This window comes from Anopheles arabiensis, chromosome 3, assembly GCF_016920715.1.
Source record: "Anopheles arabiensis isolate DONGOLA chromosome 3, AaraD3, whole genome shotgun sequence".
NCBI classification, from domain to species: Eukaryota; Metazoa; Arthropoda; class Insecta; order Diptera; family Culicidae; genus Anopheles; species Anopheles arabiensis.
Genome location: NC_053518.1, coordinates 61,491,347 through 61,512,247, shown reverse-complemented (window position 1 = coordinate 61,512,247; position 20,901 = coordinate 61,491,347). Strand labels below are relative to the sequence as shown.

Here is a 20,901-nt window from a genome sequence, read left to right as displayed (position 1 = left end):
TTGCCGTGGCAGGACGGTCGAGCAATACTAGGAGTGATGTGAAAATGAAATGAAAAATGAGTGCCCGACAGATAGCAACCCAACCGACACTAACTGTACGTGCCATCATGTGCTTCGAGCGATGGGCTGCTGGGGGAATTGCATCCGTGCACTTTTGACAGATGCAACCACTAACGCCAACCGAACCATCCTCACACCTGTAATTCAACTTTTATCGCATCGTCTGTCCCGTCAAACTGTGCTCGATTTGTGCTAGCCTTAAGGAGGCGTACGGTGAGATTGCATCATCCTTGGGAAAGCATTTACGAGGCTAAAGAATGTTTGCTGCGGAAAGCACGATGGGGAGATGGAATTAAGGATCTATGTTTAGCGCATAATTGGGTTCTAGGGCTGGGTATGGGAAACGGTTGGTTCATAACTGAGTTTGCTTTCCGAAAGGACCACTTTCCGAATGGAAACCCTTTTTCCCAGAATCGACGCAGATGGGATACTCGAGCGGTTCTTCCCATGGCACATAAGAAGCTCGGCTGGACGTTTGGGATGTAATGTCTGATGTAATTAGTTTCCTTCACCGCATCTTCCCGAATGTATATCGATCGACCGTAGTGAATCTCGGAGTGCTAGTGACCTCTACGTACTCGCTCTCGGTCATCTTCTGTACTATGAAACGGTTGCAGCTCGCTATAAATGATCGTAATTCGACGAAATGAATCTTTTGATACGATTACCGAAAAAAAAAAAATCCAAGACCTTTAACGTGTTAGCTTTGGGGTTTACAACCCGGTTCGTTGTAGCATAATTGGGGTTGTATTACGTTATAGGGAAGCTTACGAGCTGAAAGGAGCAATTAGTTTACTCCTAACGTTTTGCAAATCATTACATTACATGATGAATTTTTAAGCAGTTTTGAAGATTGTTGATAGCTCCGTTCAATCAATAGTGGCACTAATTGAATATTTCGTTTTAAATTAAAATAGTATAATCATGATACAACATTATCATAACCTGTTGAAATATTTCTCCATATTCACTCCAGAAATACTGACCTGCAAAGAGAAAGAGAAAATACAAATTATTTTCAGTATTCACGTGCTTCCTTAAAAGCTCAGACAGACATAGAATGTAAAGATTTGATGTTTCAAACCACAACATAAGAGCAGCACTCATCCCAGGTATTCGAGGTGGCCAGGGCATCAAACCTGGTCCCTTGACGCTCGTACACCATTACGAGCTCGTCGCTTAAACTGTCGTTCCACCATCATCATTTCGGCACGACATGTTCCATTCGGGACACCGTTATCGTGTCTGATGGTGGTGTATATACCGTACTACCACCGCGCTTGACTGGTGCGCGTGGTGGTGTAAATGGGCAAAACCTTTTTTCTCTCCCCCACCCCGGAGCAAATGTAAACCATTGCCGCCACTAATAACATCATCTCACACCGGTAACATAAACGCTAATGTGTAACGTATGAGCGGCTCATGTGCGGTACCGCTCCTGATAGAAACGAACACCTTTTTCCCCGTGCTTGTTTACGGTTACCACGCAACTACACCGTTGAGAAGCTTGTGGCATCTCAACATACTTTCGCTAAGCAGTGAGAAGAACAGGGTGGTGACGAGTAAAAACATCCGACCAAAACACCATTTCACCTGACACTTACTACACAGCTACTCGCATTTTCATGCTTACTGTCTCTTGCTCTACCGCTTTTTTCCAATCTCTTGCATAAAAGTTATTATACATGTATTACCACCCTACGAAAATACAACGCGTTGCACACGTAACGATAATAAGTGTGTGTAAAATGAAACTAGTGACTGACGACTGAGAGAGAAAGAAAAAATCGAAATAAAGCACTTAATACATGTGCTTGTGAACTAGCTTTTAGCAAGCAGATCCAAAGCATCATCGTAGTTAAAACTGTTCGATGCAACCTTTTAGTGCGTAGAATGAATTATTTAGAACAGTCTGACAATATAGCGAGGAACTACGAAGTAAAACATGTAGCAACAATGTTATTGAAATAGATTTGGGAAAAACATAATCGTAATGAGGCGCGTGGTTCGAGGTATGTTAAAATCGTGTCTAAACAAATTCAATATACAGAACTCTTCTATGCTTCAAAATTTTACTATTACCTGATTGAGTGTCTCAGCTGATATACACAGGAATTTGATTCTTGTATCAGTTCTTGTTGTGGAAAGAGTGAGCGTTCTAGATTGAAAATTTTAACCATATTGGAGAGTTTTCTAATTTTATTTGTTTCTAAGGTTGCCCCAATAGCGCTTGGAGGGTGTTCCATTAGGGTGTATGTACGCCCTAGGATATTATGAGACGATGTAAATGGTTGCATATTTGTTACTAGCGCTTCTTCAGTACATGTATGCATCGCTACCGGAGGGTTATGAAATTTTTAATCTTTTTTCAAATTAATTAATATGCTCCTGCCTACGTGCTCATGTAACGCTAACGTGCTTTTGATAGGAAAGATAATATAAGTGTATGGTTGCTAGACATCGGAACGAAGTTCTAAATGAGCACCTGTGACTTTAGTCAAGTCAACATAAGTAGCAAAGCGATTACTATTAAAATTGCTCTTCTTTTTTAAGTTGACATTGCTACATTTTAATTTATTTTAAAACATCAGACACTGCATGTACAAGAAAGGATTGTTTTATACACATGAAGTATTGAAAGTTGTGTTTTTTTGACACAATTGACGATAGAGGCTATTTGTGTTCGAGTGACCGTAAACAATTTAAAATACGTTTACAACATCAATATCTAATACGACCCACAGCGTATAAAACACGTCCCAGTTCGGTTACTAAAAGTACCCATAGAGGGAATTAAACATGTTCGGATACTTAACAAAACCGTTTCGGGAGGCCGATAGTAAGTTCATCTGCTATTTTTAGATACGCGATGGAGCGTGATTTTTACAGAGAGCGTATATACGTCCATATACGTATAGGTAGACATGCAGTATCAACACAATATTATAAACCAACAATGAATGAATCGTGAGCGTACATGAACGTTCATGCAAATGTATCAATCGGACCTACAAGGTAATAATCATTCGGTTCCCAGTAAAAGATTAAGAGTTATTGCGGAAAATTTTGTTGGTCATGTTAGGTCGATGCTGACGCAAGAGAAATGAAGTCAATCAATCAAATGATTTAATTATTTATAACTTCCCAGTAAACTAAAGGACGACATTTACATAGGTTCGTGATTTCACTTCATGAAGGTAAAGCACAATGAAGTACAGCCATGTTCACTACTTTGAGGTATCGGGATTTCAGGCATTCTTCATTGGAAAAGAAACAGATCTATTGATAAAAATTGTTTAACATTGTTTCATTTCCGTTTTTCACCAGCTAGTTTAACAAGAATAATAAAAAAGATTTCTCGCGGGAACTGTAAGCGACATCGACACATACGGTACCCCTACTGGGAATACATTTTCACTCCTAATAATGACCGGTCTGTGTTCGTGGGGTATACAACAAAGGCTGTCGAGATACAAATAAAAATATTCTACAGTTCGGGTGTGTGTGTGTATGTCAAGAATGCACCTCCCTGTATCCTGGCCCATTACCATAAATTCTGTGTGTTCCGCTACACCGCTCCTCAGCACCGCCACCTGATATCGAACGATGTGCCGATGTTTGCTTTTTCGTTTGTCACTCAATCATTGCGCTTACTCGTGGCATTCGAAACCGTTCGTTACCTCACCCATCCGGAAGTGGAATTCACTCTCTTCATGCTCATCCTGTCTTCCCTTCCTTTCCACGGATGAAAAAAGGGTTGAAAGGTTCGTAACACAGCTTTCATGGCAAGGGGGGTCTTTCTCACTACCTTCCCTCGCAGCTCCACCGTAAGGGAAGTGCGTTGAAATGCGCTTCAACACGCTGCGACAAAATTCGACACTGTGGAATGCGAAAGTTCCGGACAGAAGACGAATATGTCCTCCCGAGCTGAGCAAACATCCACTCGACGGAACTGGCTGGTTTTTTTTGGAAAAACACACATCAAGGGTCGACAAATAAACCAAACATACACATACGCAGAAACATGCGCACAACCACATGAAAACACACGCGAAAATGTACGGGTTAGCGGCACTCGAGAGCGCTGAACAACATCCTTCGAACGTGTTCCACATGTTGGTTGACGTGGTCCGTAGCTGACATGGTGTGGCGTAAAGGGGGACCGATTTATAATATTGTTTGAAAGCGATATTTCAAGCCACACTGACGGTCTTTTACGCATGCCACCGAGACTCGGGCCCGGGACGACAAAATGGATGAACTGCACATCAGTCAGAGTCACTGAGGGTTACTGTGCTGGAATGTACTGCTGAGTGAAAGTTTTGAAACAGTTCGAGATGCTTATCATGCTTTTTGGGAAGGGTTTCTATACCCCGCATGGGTGCTAGAATTTCGATTTTCCTAGAGACAACCACGGACAGCATTCCGTAGATGTTAGAGTGTGGTTTAATTGAAATTTGTCACACAACAAAGCAACTACTGTGCGATAGTTTAATGTGTAGAAGCGTATATTATGGAAGCAACATTTCGGTGCCGGATGTGACGCTAAAATGACCGCAAAGTTCGTGCACGTTGGAAAACGATGCGGGAGGAATCCACGCTTTGAACATTCTAGCCTGCTGGGCCTTCTGGTTTAGAATTGATTTATGTTTCCAATTCCGTTTTGATCTATGATAGAATTATGCACTACTGTTTTACGAATACTAGCATAATCTCTTTGTATGGTTGCGTACATACTTCCCAGGGGAGGAAATTGTTAACAAATACACACTCACAATAGTTTGCAGTGGGGAAACACAATGTTAAACCGCTAAACCGCTGGTACTGATTTTTCTCATTTTCCGGCACGTGTTGGTTCAGAACATCATCTGGCACATTGTTCGTAATTGGTTCGTGACAGCTAGTCGAGGTACTGGTCGGAACGGATCGAAAGAGTGTGGTTCAAAAACATTGCTTTTTATTACATTAGACAACACTCAGCGATGGTCAATAATTACATTGATGTGAAATGATCACTAGTTGAACATGACCCACTTGTTCGCAAATTTTTGTGATATGTAGGGCTTGTGAAAGAAGGTAACATTCGTGAGTAAAAAATATAACTATATAAAATTAAATTTAAAATTAACTTGCACGGGCTTTCAACTTCAACTTGAAATATTCTAGCCTATCATAGATGATGCTTGTTATCTAGTCCACATTTAATCTACACTTAGTTGATCCTATGTAAGAAACGATTATCATATTTAGCATGATTTCTCCAAATTATCGCCCATTGTTAAATACAATATTAATTTCTGGAGAGCAAAAAATGTGTGCATGAAGAATAAAGTAAAATAAGCAGGTTAGAGTATTTTAAGACAGGCCTCAGTATTTCAGTTGAGCGTCATATGGTGGTAGCTAATGATTTATTTTATTTTAATGCTTCTAAAAATTGTTTACTTGAGTTCGCAAAGAGACTAAAAGTAATGCAGCGGATAAACTTTCAGTCCAATAAACAAAGATAAACATATACAAGCAACAAATACAATGCACTCATGTTTCCATAATTCTAAAAGATGAAGGTAAAGTAAACTTTCACATAAATTCGTAGTTGTGAAAAAAATTCACAAGAAAGAGAAGAAACCTTCCTTCATGACTGACATTCAAAGACTTAAAACAGTCTTTCTAAGGCTTAGGAGAAAAAATGGCGTTACGTCATTCCTTTGACCACGATCGCGTGAATTTGGTCATTGGACCAATGCAACATAACACAAAAGCAAAGGTAGGCAGCACATCTGGTACAACCTTACGCGAAGACGCGTAGACATATAATACTAATGATTTAACACAAATACATTACAAAAATAACTGAGCAAAACTCAACTGAGTAATCAGGACATATTTTAAAAAGTAACAATTATTTTTTAGTAATACTTTACTATTTCTAAAATATTTTTCTTCCACTCTCTGTGATTAATGTTAGCACACAAAAGTTTTAGTCCTATCCTTTAACTATTACAGTCCAGCTTGATAATTCTGGCAAGATTAAAAAATAAATTTTCATCGCTGCTTGTTAACTCGCACTCGTCAAGTGGTTTGACCTGTCTGGAGCATTGCTATGTGTTTGTTTCCGCTTCCTTCACTCGGCACCGGATGCCAGTAATGTTGTATTGCTATAGTTGAGAAGTAGTGAGTACAGAGAGTAGAATGAAGAAACGGAGAGGAGGGAAAAAACATCCCATCATGTCAGACATATTTCTTCCTTTACAGAAGCTTTACAATTCCGGAGTAAAAAAGGAAACAACTTGCAACAATCGTCTGAGCTGAAAGCTCGCCTGACAAGACGATGAAACCCGGTTTCACCTGCCCTGGAGCGTGGCGAGATGCATGGTACTGGCTTCGTTCTACTTCACTCCTCCCACAAGCCATGGCGTAAAAAGTATCGAAATGATGGAAGAACTTTGCACATGTCGTCAGCTTTTTTGGTGTCCGTGTCGTCACGTCCTGTCGACCCGTGTTGACAGTTGACTAACACTTCCGCTCTGGCTGGATGCAGCTACCTGAACGATGCATCGGCAAGAGACGGTCGGATGAAACGAACAGCAAGAGGGAGAAAAATTTGAAATACAACCCAAAACTTCCTCTGCTGAATGACCCCAGGGTATGCATGGGACGCATAAAAAAGCTACAAGAAACTAGTGGGAATGATAGTGATAAGTCTTGTTGAGGTTTCGTCTCGTCAACGTCTTTGCAGCATTATAAGGACGGTTGTGGATCGAATGCTTTTGTGTCTTATTTCACTGCAGCTCGTGCTTGAGTTGAGCAGTGATTCATCAACCCGAACAACAATAGGAATGCACTCGCTCCGAGGGGATACTGTATGTCCCGGACTTCATAGCTCATCTTCATTTAATTTTCGATCCTACCAAATCCAATGACCGAATAGCCTGCGTTACCATCATAGATTAAGCAAATGTCAGAGCACATTGTGCAAACGTACAGCCACGGATGGAATAAATCAGAACCGGTGTCCTTTTGGCATTCGGAAGAGCTTCTTCTTACCTCACAGGCTAGAGAGCACCGGTTTGTGACTAACAACGGACACGCCGGCAAAGAGATGTTGCTCGCAAGAGGATATGTTCTGATGCTATTGAAGATCTTTTGTGACAGGATTCCTTTTTGCTTCCCACATTAAGCCAATAAAGCTTGAGTGTCGTTCTAGTCGTTATTCCGTACTGTGCCGTTGCGTTTCGTAAAACACAGAAGACGAATTGAATTATGAATACATCGATATTTCATTACGATCGAGTAGCTTTGCTGTGTTCGAGCTGTTGCGGCCCTAGAGGCACTGCTCGCTTGTCATGCGGAAGATGTACGTGGAATTTTAATACCAGTCAGCATTCATTTCTGGCAACACTTACCGGTCGACCGAGCTGACGAGTGGGGTTTGACACAGAAAAATGCATCCATTTATTTGATCGTGTTCGGAATGGTAAAGCAAACATGATTCGTATTGTGAGCTTCTGAACTCCCTTGCCGGTTTCACTGGCCTTTGAATGATTTTCTCGAAGCGCTTTCCCTCTTGGGTCAGCTGGAAAGACTGAAATAAAGAATTTTACGTGTCTTTTGGTGCATGACAGATATGATCCAGCATTTGGTATGACTTTGTGACATTGGATTTAATGGAATGCTAACTACATAGGCATTGACAGCCATTATCGAGCTTGTTGAGTGGAATTTTATTGAGATTGATTTACCTGCGTGCATGCAAGTTGGATCTGCGAAAAAATTGTTACAACCGTCTTGTGGACCTGGTTATTTTCAAGAAAGTAATTTTTTGACTTTATTGCGTCAATTTTTAAACCTGTTCACGATTTTCAGATGTTCAGCTCCAAAGCTACTTCTTTTTTTTTTTGGCTCAACGACCGTTGTCGGTCAAGGCCTGCTTGTACCCACTTGTGGGGTTGGCTTTCAGTGATTTTTTTGGATTACCCCCCATAGCAGGATAGTCAGTCCTACGTATGGCGGCACGGTCTATTTGGGGCTTGAACCCATAACGGGCATGTTCTTAAGTCGTGCGAGTTGACGACTGTACCATGAGACCGCCTTGGCCAAAGCTTCTATGTTTGCCAAATAGTTATCTTATTTTTTAGTAACCGACTGTCGATAACATTCCATGTATCATTGCTTAAGACAAATACATAATTTAAGAGAATACATAAAGATAATAGAATACAGATAGACAAAAACAAGCATTTTTATTATGACAGTAATTGAATGAGTCTTACCCAATTGTATTGCCTTACACAATTTATGATTTTTAAACAAAACCACTACGCTTCAATGCGGAAATACTGCTTAATCAGTTAAACTACAAATGTATAATCAATACATTTGTTTGCATTATAGGAAATCAAACATTCAGCCATACCCAATTTGAATTTAAATTTGATTGAACACGTTTGGTCGTTTGACACATGAGGGGGACACTATTTGAATTATTGCCCAAAGCGGGCTCATCAAACGGGTTTAAACTGTTGACCCAATCATATCTATTGCCAGGTAAGGTTGGCAAAGCACTATTTCAAAATATATTGAAAATGGAATGCATTTTGAACAGCGCAAAGCAAATAAAAATATTATTGATGGGTGCATTCGCACATTTTGCCTGCAATAATCCAGGTCAACCAGGATGGTTGCCATCATATCACGAGGGCAATAAGTGAACTGATTTTTTTTCAACGAGAACAAATTTCTGCCAGCCGTTGTGAGGTACAAAACATCCTTTCATGTTATACGAACGACAGAGATACACATTCGCATCGAAACAGAACCCTTTGCCCCAAGCCAATATTGTGGATAGTGTGAAATGAATCCTGGAAAAAGAATAAAGAAAAAAAGAAAGAAAAATCTGGTCCACAGGGCATCTGCAATCGCATCGAGTCACTGGGAAGGCATCTATGTATCCTTGTGGTCTTTCGACGACCCTTCGCCACTGTCGAGCGAAGTAGGACACGCTATTCGGTGTTTCCCATTACGCGCACTACAAATGATGGCGCATGATGTTCATCCGTGGCAACAACATAATGTTTGCCCGGCCGGTTCCTTCCCCCGTCTCGTCTGTTCTTCAATGTGCAGTTCTACAAACTGAGTCTCCTGGGCGGAAAAGAGAAGGACCCTACTGAACGGTAACAAACCTGATGAAAGGATGCACTTGACGGTAGCGAAAAATAATCCAACCAGAGATTTGCACAGCTGAACCGACACCAAACAACTCTCCCCGCTTGCAGCATAAACCTGTGTGAAGGAGCAGCGGATAAGGCCAGCCGGTTGATCTCGTTGGAAAGCTAGTGCTTTTATCACTCCCCTGCCAATACGGCGTACGCTAATGCACTTCGTTTTCGCCAAAGATTTCAAAGTGGGTACATTCTCGGCTGAAAATGCTTTTAAATCCTGATTGCAAGGGAATCGCGAGCTGTTTCCACACGCAATATCACTTACACAGGTCAGGAGTATCTGCAGCTTTCAACTGTGAGTGAAGTAAGCTGATCAAGTAAATAATACTGCGATTTTAACATAGAAAATATAAAATACAGCGTAATTAAACCTTGATGGGATTTGTGCTGAATATAATAAGATAACGGAAATGTTGCGAACTCATCTATGGAACTTTGTTATCCATATCTAACTGACATATATCTGTTTCTCATTAGTTTGGTTTTGACAGCATAGCATTCGAAAAAGTAGTTTTTATTTTTTTTACTTTTAATTTTTTCCATCCTTACAAAATAAAATATCGTAAAAAACAATAAAAAATAGTTATTTATGTTTTTGTCGAAGCTGTAATTGTGTAATCATGATACAAATGTCGTTGTATCTGTAAATAAATAGAGATTACATAACCGAAAAATAATTGCGCGGTTTATTAAGATTTTAGCAAAAATTTTAGCAAAAATCTTAAGGAATGGAAATTTGAATGCCTTTTGCTACGGTACAGATGTACTTGTTTTTATACTAAAATATGTTCATTTCGTATTTGTTTAACCAAACTTAGTGTATGCGGATAAATTGGCCAAAACTGTTGGAATTGTTCCGATATTCTTGATTCATCAAACACTGAGTTAAGCAATGTAGATGATTTTGAGAGAAGGAATATTTTTTTATAAGGAAACGAAATATGTAGCTTCTTCTTCCTTTTTGATCGAAATATTTAAATTAATAATAAATTAATAATCTAAATAATAGAATATTTGCATGCTTCAAGCTACTTTGAGCCGTACGACATATGTTTATGTTTTTAAACCCATATATCCAAGCCATTGTAAACCCATACCAGTTTTGTTTACTTTGACAAAGATATTCGAAATTACCATGTGGCGGACTGCACCGTTTAAACCAGCGGTTTTCAACCGGTGGGGAATTCCCCACCAGAGGGTAATTTCGATTTTCTTTGGGAGGAATTATTGATCAAAATTTCATGGATTGTTCTATTGGTAAAGCGTATTAGTAAAGCACACAAAATGTTAGGCTTTGTTAATCGCCATTCTAAAACTATAAAGGATATTCATAGCCATATTCATTTGTCATTTGCAGGCCACTGCGAAGGCCATGCATATATTTCACTAAATAAATAAAGTTCTTCCCCCGCTCATAAACTTGTTAGTGGGGCATGAAGTCTTACATGAAGAGAAAAGCTACAAATAGTTTAAAACGACTGGTTTAAACAGTGGAACAAAAACATGTAACCTTCAGTTAAAGCTGTACGTACCTTTTGGGCGACGAAGATTTCATAGATTGCACACACGCCCGTTATGGTGATGCCCTGCTCCTTACAAAGCATAGCCGTCGCAACAAACAGCATGGAAAGACAAAGGAATCGCCAACCTAATGATTATAGTGGGAATAAAAAGAAAATGATTCGTGTTGTTACTTTATATGAATGATATTTGTTTACAATGTGTCAGTTTGATGTAAAACACATTTTTAAATAATTTTAAGCTGTACGATAAACCAACATTATCAATCCCTTTTAACCTAACGTTTTGCATGAATGAGACAAACGAACTGTTTTATATAAATTAAACTTCCCATCTAAGAATATGTATTTGCATCACATATGCCACCCTTGCTTTGGCGCCTAATTGATTATTAAATTTGCACGGTTTGCACTGCAGGGAGAACTTTGTTGACGCTTGTGCGAACCGACTAGATGTAACTTGTTTTTATTTCTTCAGTCAGCCCTCAACTATTTCCTCGCATTCGAAAGCAACACACAATGAACGATCTTTGTTTGCAATGCCAACACTTTCGTACAACGGGCGAAATGAAACGCCTTTCCATTGAATATAATGCGAAAACCAACAAACAGACACCAACAAAGCGTTTGGATGAGGTAAGCTTAAGCTGTCTCATGGCTGTGCAGCGACCGAGGATAAAGGCTTTCTCGAAGGGTATGTTTATGTATTGAGGAACTTTTGCGACACACTGGGGGTACCATTTCCCTCGCAGAATACTAAAATAAGCACATGAATTGTCCAAGCAGACAGTGATATCTAATAGACAACCGTCGTCTCGACTATATGCACGCCAACAGCCATGCCTGGCAGGTATTTAATTAAATGAAACATCCTGCCTACCATTTTTCATCTCGGTTCTAACACATACATGTTGCGATGTTTGCACATTAATCTTGTGTCTGTTTTATTCCACCAACATCCGGTCTATTTTTGTTCCATGCTACTATCGCAACCGGCGTGTGTGTGTGTTTATTGTTTCAATGTTGCCTATGTTTGGTTACGCAGCATGTGAGCATGAGTTAAATTAACAAGTTAATATAACACATTCCTAACCACCGCAGTTACAGTTACATCTTTCTAATAAACAAAATCAACAATCCGCCCCAGATTTGCAATTCCAAATTACACTTCCACAAATGGGCTGATTTGCATAGTTTTATTGACTTATGAGCTAATTGCTTATCGAGCTGCTTAGCCAAACCACCAGCGTGCGCCAGAGCTCATCGTACAAATCAATCATTTATTAGTTTCCATTTTACAATCTACGGCGCGGGCTTAAATTTATGACATCCCAGCCAAAGCTTATCCGATGTTCCGATCTCGGTGCGACTGTCGAGCGGAAATATTTCATCACTCATTACTCAACAAATTGAGATTGAATAATTCATTCCGCTTCCCGCTGCCGTTATTAAAAGCAATCGCAAAGCACCATGTTTCACCCCCGGTAGCGGCAGCAGCAGTAGCAGTGTACAGCAGCATGCTCCGAATGGTTTTGATGAATAATCATGACCAAAATTTTCCCTCAACACGATAATCGAATGTAACGAGAGCATAAACAAAGCTCGCTACAAAATCCGGTGCGTGGGAAAAGAGAGCGACGTCGGTGCACGATTTTAATTCCTTTGCACCGTACCACTGAGCAGTGAGTGGAAATTTACATAGCATAACAAACATGTTGCAAACGTACGGAATTGTGTTCGTGGAAACTGCCTGGAAAAAATAAGCTAACATCATTGAAACGCGACGAATGATGCACGTATGTAAGATACATCAATAATGTTATTGAATCGATGGAACGAAACAGATTTCAATGAAAAGTTTGTATTTTGTCGTGTTATATAAGCATCAACTGTGATTGCACGTGGAAATTGTGGTTTAATAATGTTTCATTTGCGATTCTTATGACATACGTGAAGCTGTCCGCAAAATAGGAATAACAAGCAATGGTGCTCTTCTAGTTTACACTGTAAAATACATAAAACATTAGTAACGACTCCAATAACTAGATTTGATATTCGGTTTGGATTGGATGTGGAATAAAAATACGCACTGAAGGTGAATGTTTGTAAATAGTCTGTGGTTTGTAAACTACATACACTATTTCAACTTGTTTGTATCTTTGCTACAGATGAAGTTTTATGTCAACCAATATCGTTTACGAGATTAAAATTTGTTTGGATTTGATATAAAAGTTAAACAGTTAATCTTCTACCTTTTTGCTAGGGCTACGAGTGCAGGGCATTAGCATTGATTTATCAATCATCCCAACTTACAAAATCAACATGCTTTCTCGTTTTACCCAACAGACCAGTAAACCTAAGAGAGCGGAAATGCATGTTGGTTTTGTCGCTTGGGATCTTTGTAGACATATTATTCAATTCAAAACCCGACTATCCTTTCTCACTTAAGCCCCGTTTATGATAAATGCGCTGACGACACCGCTACGTATGTAAAGATCCATTTATTTTGCTCTCGGTAAAACAATCCAACGTCAGGTCGGTGTTACATGACACCGGTGAATATGATCTAAGCGATTCAAAGCGAAAGTCATCTCGAGAGCAAGCATAGATAGGCTAGCGAGCAGGTAGCTACACGGTAGGATTAAGTTTTGCATGCCGTGGGCCCTTCTTATTTGCGCCAGTAGTACAGAACGGTCGCGCAGGATTGTTTATTTGCGTATTTATCTATGCTTCGTTATCGTTTCTGCTTTTGTGGCAATCCTGAGATGAATCTAGCTGCAAGAATTTCTGTGACAAACAAATGGTTTGTCAAAGGAATAAAAATATCCTGTTATATTGAATAGGATGGGTTAAGGGATGACCCAAAGGTTTTTATGGATTGGTAAACATTGACAAAATGATTCTTTGATTAAGACAATAAATGAATTTGAATGCTTTTCGAGATCATGTAACAAGTAGAGTTTAGAATGGTTTTAATCAAGCGTACAAATAAACATCAAAATAATAAATGTACAAACATAATAAAAACATACATCTTTCACACATCGTTACACCAACGCATTTTATAATAAATAAAAAAAGCTTAATTTACTGTGAGAACAGTAAAACCTTTTTTTATTGCAAAACGAAACCAGTTAAACAATTTCAAAGCAGAACTCAAGCTAAATTTAAGCCCCTGAACAAAGAACAAACCCTTTTCTGCCACTCAAAGGACGTAAGCAGGAAGGTAAAATAAAAAAAGTACTCCTTGGTTCCCTCTCTTCTCGTTCATATCGGTATGGCGGCTCCCTTTTCCATGAGAGTGATTATTCGCGTCTGTTTGATGAACACTAATTAAAGTACGGGCAAATATAATGACCCAATTATAATGCTGCTAATTACAAAATGAAGCAATGGTTAAATTGCAACGATGACGGTGACGGTGAATCAGCGGTCAGTAATTTGATCCGTCCGACATTTGCATGTAATTAATAGTAATATTCCCTTCATTTACTCGCTAAACATTGTGGAGTAAAAAATGAAAACGTTGTGTGACTGGAATGGGCTTTTGGTCGTCTTTAAAATGTCTTTTGATGTTAAACTTCCTTCATACAGAAAGAGTCAGAATATCGATTAAATTTTTTGCGCATTAGTATGAAGTTGATTTCTTATCGTGGTCTGGACTTTTATTTGAATGTAATATGTATAATACATATTGTATTGTTAGAGTAATATTTTGTTTTAACTGAAGCTAACGTTCACAAAACGAACTAGTGATAACGAGCTATTCTTTTCCACGTCATCAAATCACCGAATTGATGCGTTTTCTTACAGTTCGAATACCGTAAGAGCAATTCGCATATAATGTGAAGGACTACAATGGCAGGACCGGGCGGAAGCGGAATAAATAAACGAAAAGAAATTTTATTCCACTTCACCATCATGAAAAGAAAAATCGTCATCCATTACGGCAAAGCGCTGGATGTCGAAGCAGTTTTCGTACGGATCTTCCATTGGAAGATAAAGGACCAAGGGAAAGGAAATATCTGTAAATCGATCTACTCCAATCCCGGTGCCGTCTGTCAGTGGCTGATTGTTGAAACGATGACGAGATGATGAAAAATTGTTCTACCGTTCAACAGAGTGGTGTCAGAAAATCAGCAATTTTCATTCCTTCAGGTAGTGATACCAGACGAATTGTCGAAGAACTACACAACAAAGTATTTGGAAAATTTAGCCAAAGGTCTTTATGGGGAAATTTGTGTTAAAAATACTTTGACTTATTTTTTGAAATGCTTTAAAAATCAATGAAGATCGTCACAAACGTAAAAAGGATCTTGAAGGAATGATATAGCTCAACGTAACGAAGCTGAACATCTTCCATTGTTACAGCTTGACGAGCGCTTAGCCTTGGGTGAAAAAGCTTTTCCATTATGCATTGGAGAGGAAGAGAGGCATACAATGGAATCGTGCGAGAAATGGCAAAAAACTGTAGCAATAACGGATAAAATGACCTCCCCGGCGCACCATAACAATGGTAGTTGAAAAAAAATCAAACCTACGAAACAAAAACAGATATCAGTCAGTCAAAAAAGGAAATAAAAAACATGCTTCATTCGACTGTTAAGCTAGCTTCTGCATAGCAAGCGTTTTACGATAAAGCTTGAAAGTATGACTTAGAGGAGAAAAAACACACACACACACTGCATCGATCACGACTGGTAGACAAACGCTTTAGTGCCACGTTGTCGCCATGGGTCAGCTGCGATGATAGGATAAAATGTGCTGCAATGATGCCAAGAAAAGGACAAACAAGTACGAACGAAACATCCCGAACTATGAGACAAATGTGACAATTACGATGTGTTGATGGTACTCTGGGGTATTTGGGTGACCAGCAGCACCAAATTGCTGTGAAGCATTTGCTTGACCTGATTTTAAAAAGGGTTCAAAAACTTGATAGCGCGAGAAAAACATTCGAGGAGAAAGTACTGCAGAGACTAATACACATTTTAACTCATAAAATGTAGCTAGCGCAGGATGAGCACTGTTAGGGTTTAATTAAATATGGATAGATATGAAAGCTGAGAGAATCTTCGCAAATGATTCATGTCCCATTGCATAAAGTAGTCGATACAAAGAGGCAATTAAAAAGGTTCACCCATCGCAATCGCTGGAACTGCGCCTAGCAGCAGATAGTATTGACAAAGACACCCATTAGCGACTGCTTTTAACTGTGGTGTCCATCATTGGGAGTGTGAAAAAAATAACAACTTCACCCTTTTTCCCTTTGCGGTCTCGTCGATGCGATGACGCAATACTCAAGGCACAACGTTTCGTTTGGACGGATGGGTTTTCGCATCGGTCTTAAGTGCATCCACTTAGTGCGCTTTTCTGCAGAGAAAAGCGACCAGAGACAGGCCGGACGATGCAGTGTCATCCGATGCTTTCCGGTGTTGCCGTGCCGTGCTGATGCGGGTCGACGATGTAAACGATTGGCAACCAATGCAATCTGCAACCGATCGAGGGATAGTAGTCGTTTCGGTACGCCGCAAGGTTTGCAGGGCTTTCGCCGAGTGTAGTATGCAGTATGCAGCAGGCTTTTATCATCTTATGAAGAAGGATTTTTTTTGTTCAATGTATTCTTTTCTGTACTCCATCAAGTATAGCTTCAGTAGCTTGAAAATGTTTTTCAAGTGGGTTGGTGCACTTGCGCAAACGGTATCATGTGAAGATAGTTCATATACAATAACATTCATACTTAGCACGCTTTTTTGAAGTGACTAATACATTAGGCTTTCATTAACGATTTGATTTAATGGTTCAACAGCTTGCTTTCTATTTTTGTTATTTATATATTATTTTATTTAATACATTTTGCTGTGATTCGCAACAACTTCCTAAAAACTTTTGAGTTATACTCACAATTAATTTTGACACAATAAAGTCTTGAATATCTTCAAAGCGGTACGGATTTTGAAAATAGCTATCTTTTCCGTTATATTTTACTATGCAATGAAATACATTGAATCACTTCTGAATAAAAAGTGAGAGTTCCTAAAGCTTATAAAAAATTTAAAAATTGCTCACTATCACAATACCATCATAGGGCCCCTTTCCGTTTTAAGATTGTAGGCTGAAATTTCAGCCTGTCAGCTGTTTGCATTGTCTAGCAGTTTTCGAGCAGCTATCTAAGTGGACATAGATAAAACTACTTGACTAATTAGGACTGCATGAAATGAACTGCTCGAACTAAACGAATGAACTTTGTAATGAATTATGTAATGAACTATGGGACAAACGAATACACAGTTGCAAACAGACCGGCGATTAAGGAGCAGTCTTCTCATTTTCATTCTCATCAAATTTATACAAGCTAATATCACAATCCAGCAATTTAGTGAATATATTTCACAGTGGGTATGTTGCGTCCAGCAACAAAGCTCTTTCTTTCGCGTAGTAAAAGTTGAAACTTCAGTTTTCTTAATTCACTTCAACTGTATTAAAAAAATCAGCGAACTTGCTTCTCTTGGCGCGATGGAAGAAAGAGGTCGATTTTCGTCTTCGTGTCCGTTTTAAAACATCGCGCAAACCCGATTGCGGTCATTCCTCTTAACTTGCGCAGGTTCATCCGTTGCACGCGAAGCTCCTTCGGGATGAACCATTCTTACTCTCTTATTTCGCCCGTGTTTACTTCGCCTGTGCTACCTGTCCCTATCTCTCACTCAAGGTGGATTTAAAAATATCAGGTGGTGGACTCTAGTGCATTTTGACAATTCGTCACTTGACGTAAGGTCCTCAGGATTCAAACTTTATTTACATTTATTAAATTTGTTCATATAATTTATCTACCTCATTTTTTCGATTAAACATTCTTTAAAAATATATTTTGGACTTTGCGAGTTCTTATTTAACATTAAAACATGGATTAAAGTGTGTTATTTTGTGTTATTCCGTGAATTTATTCTATAATTCATTGTGTTTTCGACATTTTTGATGATACAAATTAAGAAAGCATTATTTTTTTCAATTTTCACATTGATTCCTCATTATCTACGAGCCGCATGGACAATTTACGTGAGATAAGAACTGATTTAAAATTTCGTGCATTAACAAATCATCAAATCTTTTGTTAATATATCTAATTTTTTCGATAAAACCAATAGACACACAAAAATGCACGTAATAACAAAGAAATCTGTTCTATTTACTAAGCTTTGTGTGCGGAAACCAATGGTTAACGGTTCTAAAATGACGTAAAGTCACTCAACTATGGCGACCCCCCAAAGGCCCTAATCCACCACCTGATATTTTTCAAACTAGAACCGCTGTTGATAAACAACAGGGTATACTAAACAGGTGGGCATATCCTAAGGTGTACGTATTGAATGTTGATGTTTATCACTTCTGCTTGTGAATGAAGATTTTCAGCGTATTTTGTGTAGTCGTCGAGTTACTGGAAAGCCTGTTCGAGCAAAAGTTTTCACCCGTCTTGTCAAAAAATGATGTTCAAATTTGTTTATAAAAACATGCTGTGAGACCACCTGGACTACATATACTTTGATTCTAGATGTCATCACCTGATCTCTTTAATGCACCTTGGGATAAATGAAAATACCACTTGTTTTTCCATTTCGAACAGGTACTAAGGAATCTAATTTTAACTTTGAGGCTAGAATAATCTAGACTGAAAATTGCAGGCTAGTTATGTGTTCGGTTTTTTATGGAATGTATACACGATTTCAGCCTCCAACTGTCAAACTGCATATAAAAAACTGATTAGAATCGTGAAGGGCCCCATAGTTATATTTTCTGAAGTTGAGTTGCAAGCTGGCAAACATACAAAGGTAAGTTTCTAGAATCAGCTGCATCTTGAGTTGGCTGACACACATTCCATGTCATTTACATATAAACTTCAGATTGAATTTCACAAATTGAACATCTATGCACTTTTAATATGAACATGCACCAATAATCAATAAATACTCCCTAGCTGCTTGAAACAACAAAAAACAAACAAAAACAAAAACAAACAAAAACAAAAAAAGAGTATTCAATTACTCATCCATAAGCATCGTCGACACTTTCCAGCTAGCAGGCAAATCGCAGTGTTCCCAAAGTTGTATGTTGTGCTGCAAGAATTTACTTTTCCAAAAGCTTGTCGTAAATAAATCACGTCCTCGGACGCTTCCCTATACTCCAAAGAAGCTCACCACAGCTACTTGCCGAAGGGTGAACGCCAAAAACGTGAAGAAAAACAAGCGTGCCAAAACGTTGGCAGGAGTAACGCGTATGCTACGAGAAACTCAGTCCTCCGATCCGCTACAGTGTGTATTGGCGTGTTTTTGTTTTTTTCCCTGCTGCACAATCCACAATTCCGACTCCAGTAACAACTGCTGATGGAATGCTTTTTCATGGGGGAGGAGTCTACTCGACGTTAGCAATAACGACCAAGTTCTCCGCGTTGAAGAGTGTTTCCTTGCTGTCCCGGATTTGAAGATTGCAAGCGCGTGAAGCAATCGTGCTACTTTCTCTCATCGTAGGGCAGGCAACAGCGCAGTTGCACCGGAATCCGCCAACAATCAGTTCAAGCTTTAATGTTTTACCCACTAACACCATCGCGGGCCAACACCTCGGTGCTGCAGCATCGACGTCGTTTGTAATGGGAGAGCTTTCTTTGCTTGCGAAAAGTTCCCGACACGGCAGAGCATGGTTCGATCGTTGCACGAAATGAAGAGGCGAAGTAAACAAAATTAGGGCAGGAAAAAAGGGAGAAAAATTCAACCCTCCCTCAACAGGAAACAGGAACAGTGCAGCTATGCATTGGTGCTGCAGTTCTTAATGATGCAACCGGATGCAGTCACGGTAGCAGCCGGAACCAAAGTCAACGTTTGCAGCGTTTTGCGGGTGCATTTTGCAAAGTGATTCTTTCTTTCTACTCACTTTGCTTAAAGCTTTCTTCTAGCACTCTTGTTGCAAGATGGTCCCAGCAGTGAGTAAGAAAATTGAAAGTTTATTCCACCGGATAACAGAAACCCCCCCGGTATGGTTAATTCAAAAGCTCCTTTTTTGTTCGTTGGGTGCTGCTTTCGACTGCGCTGCTTTTTTGTTGTTGGAGAAAGCAATTTTCCTGTCAAATTTCCGGGAACCCTTCCAGCCAAGCACGTATTTCATTTTTACTGAAATTCATTCAAATTTACCACCACGTGGTTTTAGACGATGATAATTTGCATTGGCATGTGTTTCCTTGGAATTCAATCAAATTATTTCCGAGTTTGCAAGAAAGCCGGAGGATTCAGGTTTTTTACGACGTTGCAATTCTATTTGCATACAAACATTAAATGCGATCAAAATGGCGCCAAATCTCGATGTACTATGAAGTACGAATATTTCAATCTCCATTCTCGATATCGTGGTGCAAATGACACATACATGGCCATTGGAACAGCCCGTACCATTTTTTAAAATCTTTATGTGTTCACTTCACTTCAATTTGTATCGTGAATGGTTTGCATACGAAAATGTTTGGTTCGTTTTTATGTGGAATAGTCCTGAGTGTTGTCGATGAGAAGAAGGAACATACAAGTCAGCATTCGTTAGCGAAGCGTTTCATGAACGGATACCATATGGGTAAAAAAGGTCTGCAACCCGAATACACTTTGAGGGTGATGGCGATTAGCACACACAAGGTTAATTTTTGTGCAAATATTCCAAGTTGCTTGTCGCTTTGAGTCGCTTCGCTTCGAGTATGTGCAATGCGCATTGCCGCATACACTGCCGGAGTGCCGGATCCCAAGCGACAAAATCGACATGCTTTCTCGCTCTCTCAGGTTTACTGATCTATTGGGTAGAATGAGAAAGCATGTCGATTTTGTTACTTGGGATGTGTTGTCGAGATCTTGCTGACGACAGCAGTAAAAGTTGACATTCACTTTACACGAGGGTATTGGCAAATGCAATTCGTTGAGAATATCAGATGGAATTATTTATGGCGCTAAAGCAAGTAAAACGTGACTGAAATTTAAAATATATTTTTTATGGTCATATTTTAGTGTCTTTTCGGTACTTAAGAAGATTTTTGAAACTTGTGTTTTGTCAAATGACTGTGAAGTGGGTACCAAGCT

The 20,901-nt window shown here is 39.3% G+C and overlaps 1 protein-coding gene and 1 long non-coding RNA gene across 10 annotated transcripts in view; both read right to left on the bottom strand.

The window, feature by feature from the left end:
* LOC120900027 (protein O-mannosyl-transferase Tmtc3) overlaps positions 1-20,901 on the bottom strand; it is a 147,739-nt gene that overhangs the window by 47,129 nt on the left and 79,709 nt on the right. For all 9 annotated transcript variants that reach the window (XR_005739135.1, XM_040306510.1, XM_040306511.1 and 6 more), the window contains one exon: positions 10,811-10,926. Coding sequence is in view for 8 of the 9 variants with exons in the window: in XM_040306510.1 (XP_040162444.1) it covers positions 10,811-10,926 (116 nt within the window). In the remaining variant the exon portion in view is untranslated. The remainder of the gene's footprint in view (positions 1-10,810; positions 10,927-20,901) is intronic.
* LOC120900029 lies at positions 6,784-7,922 on the bottom strand. The gene is made up of 3 exons (XR_005739136.1): positions 7,800-7,922; positions 7,464-7,642; positions 6,784-7,397 (listed from the first exon to the last, which is right to left on the bottom strand). It is a non-coding gene; the product is annotated as an uncharacterized LOC120900029 (long non-coding RNA).